This window comes from Lepidochelys olivacea (genome assembly GCF_965140295.1).
Source record: "Lepidochelys olivacea isolate rLepOli2 genome assembly, chromosome: 21".
NCBI lineage: Eukaryota > Metazoa > Chordata > Testudines > Cheloniidae > Lepidochelys > Lepidochelys olivacea.
The window spans coordinates 4,744,090-4,754,372 of record NC_140431.1 but is presented as its reverse complement, the minus strand read 5'-3'; the positions used below and the strand labels follow the sequence as shown (position 1 = coordinate 4,754,372).

Here is a 10,283-nt window from a genome sequence, read left to right as displayed (position 1 = left end):
CACTTAAATACAAAGATGAGGCTAAACCAAACCATCACAGCAAAAGACATTACAACTTCGGAGGTGATGGTAATCAGAACCCAGATCCATATATTGTAATGGGCCCAAGCCCCTGCTGGAATTTGGAGTTGTTTGTAATCTGGATCCAAGTTTTTCTGGCTTGAGCCCATATCTCATTAGAAGCAATTCAGTTGCTATATGACACTTTTTTTTTTTTTTTAACATATAACAATGAGAGCACAGAACCAGAGGGGTGGTAAATGGGTGGGACTTGCAGTTTTGGGGCATTCACTTTTGTAGTTCAGAGGATAGTAAGGGGAGGCCATTTCCCCACTTTTTGGAAGTGTCTCTTATGCAGACAGCCCCTGATTCTCCACTCGGAGGTCTGGAAGCTAGGTTAATAGCATGCGTCTTTAACAAGAGACAGTAAAATGCTCCATTGGCTCATGAAGGATTAAGCCCTCTCCCCGCTCCCTTCCCTTCCCTTCCAAGTAAAATCAGAATCAAGTCAATTTCTTACAAAGCTGACATAGCTCTGAATTTCCAAATATCTTCCCCACCCTTTGCTTGGGTGGTTTGACTGCTGATCACATCCCATTCTCTTCTGCTAAAGGAAGAGCAAAGAACCCTAGCCCACAACCTTAGTCCTGTATTAGCCCCTAGAAGCACCTTGCTAGGGTAGTTCAACACCGTACAGCACAGTGCTACATTAGCTCTGGGGTTTAGTGTACTTTAGAGTGGGACTTTGGAGTTCTTCAGATAAAAAAGGGTTACATTTTCCCAGCCATCCAAGGGATAATCTCTCCCTTATCCCCCGCTCCTATCTCTTCTCCCCCACCCCCCCACCCCCGCTTCAAATCATGATAATAAGGCAGTCACCCTGGCACGTTTCACAATTCAGTGTCAGCAACAATGTGCTGCCTGGCTGAATGTCCATTTTTTGAGGATGCCTGTCCAGTCCCATTCTTCTGAGCCCCTCTGTTGTGATTTGGCTTCTCCTGAGGCTCGGACTGCTCTTGGGAGGCCACGGTGACCACTGTGTTTCCCTGGCTACCGTTTTCAGTGTAATAGAGGTCTTCATCCTAAATGGGTACATAGATAACAAATGCAGAGTTAGCAAAAGGAAAGGATGAACAGCAACCAGCTTAGATGCCAAGCAGGAGCTGCAAGGCTGTGAACACCTTCATGGCGCATAATAGCAGCAGGCATGGATACCAGCTTCTGTCAACAGGAAGGAGGTAGGATACAGGCCTTAACTGTGGCATTGCAGTACTAAGGGTTAGGCCCAGTCAGGGAGTTATTTCTTCTCAATGACCTAAAAAGCAGAACACGCTGGTTTTTGTGCTGTTCAGATAAACAGGCCCAGGCTCTGCCTTCCTTGGGAGTTTGCACACCCAGCCCTGGTTTCTCCAGCTCTCTTTTCCACATGGGTCAGGCAGGAAACATTTGGTTTATATCCTTTCTTATCTTCAGCCTGCAACTCAGATAAGCAGCTTTCAGTAATGAGATAGCAGGGGCTTAAGCCACACATTCTTACAACTTAAATTTGGTTCCCTGTGGTGGTCTACACACACACATATTATTACCATCCAACTGTCAAGTGCATTAAGAAGCAGGGGCAGGTTTCACCTGCCTCTGAAGCAGAAGGTTACGAGACAGTGTTGTAGACCAGACTAGATGGACCACTGCTCTTGTTCTGCTGTGACAGCTCTGAAGGCCCTAAATGCAGCAGATCTGACAGTAAGGCCAGCAAGAGCTAGGGACATGAGGCTGTATGTGAAGTACACTTGCCAATAGAGTGTATCAGGAAGGAGATGCAGGCTGACAGAGTCTGAGGCCCTCTATTTGTCCACAAAGCCATGTACAGCATAGGCAGCAGGAGGACAAACACAGAGTCCCCTCCCAATATGCCTCAGTCCTGCCCTGGAATGGACATCTCTTACACAAAAGTGGAGTTCCGGATCTATGGCCCAATTTACTTTTTGGCTTCTTTGCTGAACCATCAACTGTGGTGATGGTGGTGTTTGTGACGGAGACACCTGTCCACTGGAAACTGGATTAAGACCCCCAGGCTTATTTAACATAGGGAACATCAAATCGCCATTAGATACCAGTGACTTTCAGTCACTGCCAAGGTGGGCCAGGAGGTTAGATCCAGTGCCCTAGAGGTGACAAGCTCTGTATCCTGTTACCAAGCCCCTGATCATATCATCTACTACACATGCACTGTCATTTGCATTCATGCATTTGGGAGGATCCGTCCCAGAATACTGAACTTTATTAGCCTCCCACTGTATAACTGCACATGTGCAACTAGATGAACATGCTCTGACTGCACTTCATAGAAATATTCAAGTCTCCATAAATCAGTGATAAAGAAGGAACCCCCGGAACTCAGCAAAATCTGTAAGAGGAAAAATATATATAGGAAAATATTTTCTTTCTTTCTTGATGTTCTTTATTATCCCCATTGGTTAAGCGGGGGAAACAACCTTTATTACAGCATAGATACAAGTTAGATGTATACTTTGATTATTAAATGTAATGATTGCAGAAAAGTATTTCATTTTCAGTGGCAAATTCACATGCTTTCAGAGTCTCTGGAGGAGTCTTCCCAGGTGAGTTCTTACTGCCAGGCAAAAGAAAGTGTTAGACCTAGAAGTGACAGGGAGCAAAGGATAGTGATCCCCAAATGAACGGTCAGAGAATATTTAATATTAGAGAGGAAGAGAGATTTCCTTTCACTCTTCATGCTTTGGGGTCTAGCACAGCTGTTTATGCCTCTTTTATCTCCATCTCCCCATTCACCACACTCAGGCTGGTTCAGTCACAGGCTCACCATGTTTTCTGTTTCCCTGTCGGCCTGCCTGTAGTGGCACTCAGAGCAACAAGCCGTCTTGTCACACCTATTCATACATTCATAAGCTATAGGCAACTTGTACAGAACATAAGCTGAGCCTCTCTCGCCCCCCAAACAGAGACTGTTAGTGGCGCTTAGAGGTCTTTGGCAGTGGGTCACTCCCTTAGAGAGCTTGTGACTCTGTTGCATTCCCTCCTCCGCATTCCTCCTGTATTTTGGTTTCTCTCTACTTCTTGTTTTGCCAGCTATAAGCACTAACCAGCCTCTCTCCCCTGGGGCTCCAACTCCGTCGTTTCATAAGGAAGTATCCAGCCAAACTCAGAAACGCCAGCAAGAGTCCAGATGTGACCAAGGCAATCAGTGTCTTCCGGGGACTGTTCTGGTGAAGTCCAGGACTCTCCAGTGTATGGGATTTTATTCCAAGCTGGAAATATACCAAACAGAGCCAAGAGTCTCATAAACAGGAAATCTGTGCATGCACAACATCTGCTGAGAGCATTCCATATTTTAAAGACACAACTTTGTCTTCCACCCCAGTTCTTTATATATACAAACACACACACACACAGGGCTTGACCCATCTCCCAAGGAAACCAATGGAAACTCATTCGCTTCAGTGGGAGTTGAATCAGAGCTTTAGAGCCAGGTTGAAAGCCCCACAAGCCCAAGATTCTCCTTCTCTAGGTCAGCTACAGCACAGGCCAAAGCAGTGCAAGCTTTCCCCACACTGCCCCAACACTGTGCCTTACCCCTGACCTGCAGGCACCAACTCTAGGGGAAAGAAATCCCCAGGGCATTCAGTCCTTGGCCCCTCTGCTGAGACTGACAACCTTTATTGGAATTGGAAAAGGTTCAGAAAGGGCAACAAAAATGATTGGGGTATAGAACGGTTTCCATATGAGGAGAGATTAATAAGACAGGGACTTTTCAGCTTGGAAAAGAGACGACTAAGGGGGGATATGATAGAGGTCTATAAAATCATGAGTGGAATAGAGAAAGTAAATAAGGAAGTGTTATTTACTCCTTCTCATAATACAAGAACATGGGGCCACCAAATGAAATGAATAGGTAGCAGGTTTAAAACAAACACAAGAAAGTATTTTTTCACGCAACGCACTGTCAACCTCTGGAACTCCTTGCCAGAGGGTGTTATGAAGGCCAGTACTATAACGGGGTCCAAAAGGGAGCTAGATAGATTCATAGAAGATAGGTCCATCAATGGCTATTAGCCAGGATGGGCAGGAATGGTGTTCCTAGCCACTGTTTGCCAGAAGCTGGGATTGGGTGACAGGGCATGGATCACTTGATGATTACCTGTTCTGTTCATTCCCTTTGGGGCACCTGCCATTGGCCACTGTCAGAGGACAGGATACTGGGCTTGATGGACCTTTGGTCTGACCCAATATGGCCGTTCTTATGTTACGTTCTTATGTTCTGGATGAGAAGCAATGCAGAAGCACAGTTTTGTATAATTTTTATTCTCTCCATCTCCGGGGCCCTGGGTTGTGCACTCTGTAGAGCCTACACACCCAGGATTGAAGGACCGCACAGCTCACTTGCATTCTAAGCATCCTCCTCAGTACCCTGCGTTTAACTCCCCTAAAAAGAGTTTTCGCCCACATGAGAACGTTATGTCCTTGAGACGTAGAGCACAGATGCAATAACTTAGTTCATGTTTAGCTGCTGGGTGCCATTTTTTTACAGGCACCTGGAGTTCAACTTTACAAGGTAATGCGACCTCAGTGGTGTATAGAGAAGATTAATTAATGTCAGTATGGCACTTTGAAGAGTTATTATTGGGACCCATATCCTTTTAAAAAAAATACTACAGTCCATTACTGTAATCATCCAAAGCACTGCAGCATACAGTAGTGATACCAGAGGACTCTGTGGTAATGGTTGTAGAATGCTATAGTGAGTGTGTGCATACACACACACTCTGAATTTTCAGAAGTGACAGGTGATTTTGGGTGCCCAACTTGAGACACATTACAAGGCCTTGATTTTCAGAGGGTGGGTGCACAGCTGTTTCTAAAAATCAGGCTCCTCTAAATAGTCTCAGGTCAGACACCCAAAAATCACTAATTACTTTTGAATATTTAGTCCCCCCTCCCCCCCCCCTTTTTTTTTTTTAAAGGGATACACTGGCAATGGGTACTTCATACATATTTTGAAGTAAATAAAGTAATAAGAGATTCTGCTGCTGGGCTTAGAAAACACTTGATAGTGACTTCAGAAAGTTCATGGTCTTCCCAGAGGGAAAAGTGCTGAAGTGATTCTGGTTCCAGGATCCCTAAACAGATGAGGCTTCTGTGTAGGTCTGCAAAGCCTCAGGAATTCCCTGTCAGAAGATTTCTACAGGATGAGTGTAGGGCTGCATTCTGTTCTGGTTTTCCCAGGAAATCAGTAAGGGTGCTCAGTATGCATTGCCAGCTGTCCAGTTTTATGGGGTCGGGATCATCCCAGAAATGTCCTGTTTTATGTATGTCAGAGGCGGCAACCCTAGATGATTGGTTCATTCAACATTTTGAGCCCCTTTTGTACCAACCTGTGTGTTGCAATAGAATATGGCAGCATTCTTTAAAGTGCCGCCTTGTTAGCATCAGAGGACCTACAACAGAGGTGGGCAATCTATGGCCCGCAGGCCACACCCGGCCCATGGGACCATCCTGCCCAGCCCTTGAGCTCCCAGCTGGGGAGACTAGCCCCCAGCCCCTCCCCCGCTGTCCCCCCTTCCCTGCAGTGACACCGCCGCATGGGCAGTGCAGCTTGCGCCCGCCCACCTCCCAGGCTTTCCAATAAGCCAGTCCTGCCGCTCTGAGCGGCATGGTAAGGGGACAGGGAGCAGTTGGATAAGGGGCAGGAGGTCCCGGGGGGCAGTCAGGGGACAGGGAGCGGTTGGATGGGGCGGAGGTTCGGGGGTGGGGGGTGGTCAGGGGATGGGGAGCAGGGGGCAGTTTGATAGGAGTGGGAGTCCCAGGGGGCAGTCAGGGGACAAGGAGCAGGGGGGTTTGGATGGGTCAGGGATTCTGAGGGGGGCAGTCAGAGGGCAGGAAGTGGGAGGGGGCGGATAGAGTGCAGGGGCCAGGCTGTTCGGGGAGGCACAGCCTTCCCTATCCGGCCCTCCATACAGTTTCACAACCCCGATGTGGCCCTCGGGCCAAAATGTTTGCCCACTCCTGACCTACAAGGCACCATTGGGAGGTATATTATTCCTCATGTAACAGGAACATGAATCAGTGCTTAGATCAGAATCTGTTTAGAGCACAAAAACAATCTGATTAGTACAGACAGTGAAAGATCCCCTGTTTCTCCCCAAAACAGATACAGCCTAGCAAGCCTCCTCCACACATTGACTGACCTCTGACCACCTCTAGGGAACAAAGGGGTTGATCTCTACAGCCCATTGGTGTCTGTCTCCTCTGACTGCCAGCCACGATGCCCATTAAAGTGGCATAGTGTTGATAGCTGGACTGAAATCATCTTATTTATAGTTGGTCACCAAATGCCCCTGAGATAGTAATACTTTTCAGTTATCACCAACCTGGACTGGATTTGAACTATCAGTGAAAGACTACTTTATCCTAGCCCATGAAGCCATCCAGTTTCCCATGCTTAAGTAGCTTAAAGCATTTACCTTAGTTAGATCAGACGTTGGATGTTGGAGGAGCTTTTCTATTGCATCTGCATCTGCAGTTTTCAAAACAGAAAGGTTGTGACATGAATGCCAACAAGTCAATACTTCCAGTTTATATCAGTATTGAAGAGACAAAGGAGAAGCTGTGAACTGCCCATTCATTCTGCAGGAAATGCTGTGACTCAATATAAGCCAAATAAATCTTTAGTTAAACTCACTTAATAGAGAAAGGAGAAGAACAGTTACAGAGCTGATATGTTCTCTAAGAATTCTGCTTTCTAGTCTGTGCTTTAGTGTTAGTTTTTCGAGCACACGTTCATATAACCCCCAGCTCTGCCTCCACAAACAAGTCATACATCCTCACGGTCCACCAACTGTTAACTTCCCTCTTTCCCACAGAAGCCCCCACTTTCCTTCCTATCCCCCATACACAGACACAGTGGTCACAACAAAATCCAGAGACATTGGTTCCACTAACCTTTACTGCCAGCCTGAATGAGCAGCATGCAGAAGGGATCCACCTCAGATTTGGCGAATTCAATGTGGCATGGCGGAGAAGAGAAGGGATTGTCGTGTGCTGCTGTGTCACAAATCACCATACCTAAATCTGCTCCCTTTGTCTTTACAAAATTATTCTGCAAAATTCCCAGAAAGAAAGAGTTATTAAAAGAAACTGGACAAATCCACAAATGGTCTCCCTCAATGACATCTAAAACATATCACTAGCTTGTGTTATTGTTATCACTTACATTGCAATAGTGCCTGCAGCCTTCTTACCAGATCTGGACCCCATTGTGCTAGGCATTGTACAAACATATAGCCAACACCAGTCTAACATCAGCTCAAACTGGGAAGCAGTCTGATCCAACAGACTGAGCAATGGACTGGGAACCAGGGACCACAAACACCAATTCTTCCTCTTCCACCAACTTATGTGACCTTGAATGAGAAATTTCACTTCTTTGTGCCTGTTTTCCCATCTGCCAAATGGGAATTTTGATACTTACTCACCTCACAGAACAATTTTATGCTTGTAAAATAAATTTTAAATATTAACGAAATTTTAAACATTTATTTTTACCAAGCCTAAATTTGGGGTCTAAGGTGCTTAGGTGTGTCCCTTTAAATCTCAGAATGAGAAAGAAGCCAAGGGAGGCTTTATTGTTCTGAAATTGCAGGCACTATCTGCCCCATTGTCATCAACTAGGAGAAGAGGGAAATAACAAAGAAAGACTGGCCTTCCTGTTTAGGAAATGTGTTTAGTATTTCTGATGGGTTGTTGATCAAAGACGGAGCAAAGAATAAAATCTTCTCACTTTTAGCATTAAAACGACACTTCTACTTAAAAACAATAGTGACTCTTGGGTGGCGGAAGGGAAAAATGGATTGCAGCTTTTTCCTCCTCTTGGCCAACTTGAACACCAAACAGGATGGACCTTCTCCTGAAACCTGTGTACACACATACTCTGGATTGGGATCAGGGCTGGACTTTACTAAAACTGGGTCACCATTTCTTAAAATATTCTATCTGGGAGGGGGCTGGACAGCTCAGAGTGGCTGCTTAGCACTTTCTAAAATCAGGCCCCTCTGATATGTGTCACACTGGGTACTCAAAAAATGGAGATGCCCAAAAATCACTAGGCTAGTGGTTCTGAAACATTTTCTGTGCATGGCCCCATTTTTACCTATATTGCTTCCTGCAACCCCAAACAGCATGGAAGATGCCATTTAAAAACAATGTCTTCCATGCAGCATGACCTTGCATGCACCAGAGGTGGATTATGGTGTTGTGGGGTCCTGGGCCAGAGCAAGTGGGCCCCTCCTTCCACCTGCAGTCTCCCTAACCCCCCTACCCCCGTGACTCCTGCCAGGGAAATGGGGTTAAGGCATGGGGTCTTGCTCTCCACCCCCGCAGCACTCCTGCCAGGAAGCAGGGTTGCGGTGTAGGGGTTTGCCCCGCTCTGCCCGCCCGGCAACTCCGCTCCCTGGCAGGAGCACAGGCAGGCCAAGCGGGGCAAACCCCTGAACGCCAACCCCGCTCCCTGGCAGGAGTGCTGGGCAGGTGGAATGGGTCCAGGCACAAGGGCACCCATTTTTCTGGGGCCCCCCAGATGGCCAGGGCTCCTGGGCACAGGCTCCACTGGCCCAGTGGCTAATCTGCCACTAGCATGCACATACATGTGCAGGGTCACGCTGCATGGAAAGCTCCATTTTGTAGAGCAAAATAGTGTCCTCCACGCAGTGTGAACTTGCACATACGGTACATGTGATGTCATGCTGTGTGGAGGACACCATTTTGTAAAATGCACACTTTGAATTGCCACAACCACATTTACTGATGGAGAAACCCAGAGTTTTGGAACTGTTGCACTAGTCACTTTTAGAAAACATTGGCCTAGCTAAGCACCAAACAATAGAAAACCTCCCAGTCACACCAGTAAAACCATTTATACTGGCTTGTTGTGAAAACAGAAGGTTTAAAACAACCAGTTAGTACTATTTCCATATACAGTAGTTTGTTTTGGGGTTGGGGGACTGAGATGGGAGGAAAGACCTGTGTGTATTTACTTTTGTCTGCTGTGGAAAGAATGCTTGAGAGTGTTAGAGTTTCCTTTGCATTTAACAGAGACAGACACCAGATTATTGCATGCATGCCTTGGGAAAGGCCAGCAGGAAAAAGGAGAAATGACTCAGCCTCCTCTATCTACTCTCCTCTCAGACAGTTATCTGGTTTTCAGGTTCAGCAGTTAACCAAGCTTGGAGATCAAATTGTTTTTTCCATGCAATGATTAGTTAAGGTGGAGGCATGAGGAGAGAGGCACCATGGGATAAGGGTATCTGGAAAAGCCATTGTTAAAACTGGGGTGGTTTAAAGCATTTCATATTTGGGGATTCCAAGTGTACGAGCAGTCACATGCGACTTGCAGGAGTAGCTGGAATCCAAGGGCAGAGGACCTGTGTCAAACATACTCAGTGATTTGCCCAAGGTCACATGGGAAGTCTGTAGCAGATGCAGGAATTGAACCCTGAGTCCCAGTCCAGTGCCTTAACTTCAATACCATGCTCTAAAATTTATTTTTATTATTTAATTTTAATTTTTTTAGATTTTCCAGCATTTCAGTCATTCCCAAGGGTGAGCACAATTAACAGGACTCATTTACTAACTTACCTTTAACTAAATACACCCAATTTCTTGGACAGTGAATCTCCACCAGAATATAGAAATATACAAAACCTCACATCTGACAATGCTGTCTGTTTACTGCATCCGATGAAGTGAGCTGTTGCTCACGAAAGCTTAGGCTCAAATAAATTGGTTAGTCTCCAAGGTGCCACAAGTACTCCTTTTCTTTTTGCCCACTAGATGGCATCTGTGTTTGTGGTCACTCACTCCCATACCTTTCAACATGAATTGTTGCTAAAATACTTTCAGCATGAATATAAACAGGAGAAATGCCAGTTAATAGGTAATTTACAAGGAAAAGTCAATAGAATAAGAATCTATCCCCCCCCCCCGCCCAGTGATCTCAGTGTGGCTGGCTAATGGAGGTAAAGTTAATCACTGTAATTTCACACCAGTTAGCAGTCCCACAAGATTCTTTACCATCTAGCATTTGTCTCAGGTCTTCACCTGCTGCACAGTGAGTTTATTCCCCTGCAACTTCACCTTAGCTGATCCTTCCCCATTCATCTCATCTTAGTTTTACAAACAAATAATTGCACTAACAGTTTCCAACTGGACAAGTTCATACAGACCTGGGTTACCCTTCAAAGCCATTGAACTGG

The 10,283-nt window shown here is 45.9% G+C and overlaps 1 protein-coding gene across 2 annotated transcripts in view; it reads right to left on the bottom strand.

Moving 5' to 3' along the window:
* Positions 1–853: 853 nt before the first annotated feature.
* The window catches only part of CD34 (CD34 molecule), a 28,049-nt gene continuing 18,619 nt past the window's right edge, over positions 854–10,283 (bottom strand). Inside the window, exons 5-8 of one of the 2 annotated variants that reach the window (XM_084610876.1) lie at positions 6,976–7,132; positions 6,498–6,550; positions 3,120–3,284; positions 854–1,082 (exon numbers count right to left, since the gene is read on the bottom strand). In XM_084610876.1, coding sequence (XP_084467002.1) covers positions 891–1,082; positions 3,120–3,284; positions 6,498–6,550; positions 6,976–7,132 — 567 coding nt within the window. In that variant the 3' untranslated portion in view covers positions 854–890. Of the gene's footprint in view, positions 1,083–2,456; positions 2,630–3,119; positions 3,285–6,497; positions 6,551–6,975; positions 7,133–10,283 lie in introns of those variants that run through there. The other variant, XM_084610877.1, reaches the window with a different exon arrangement.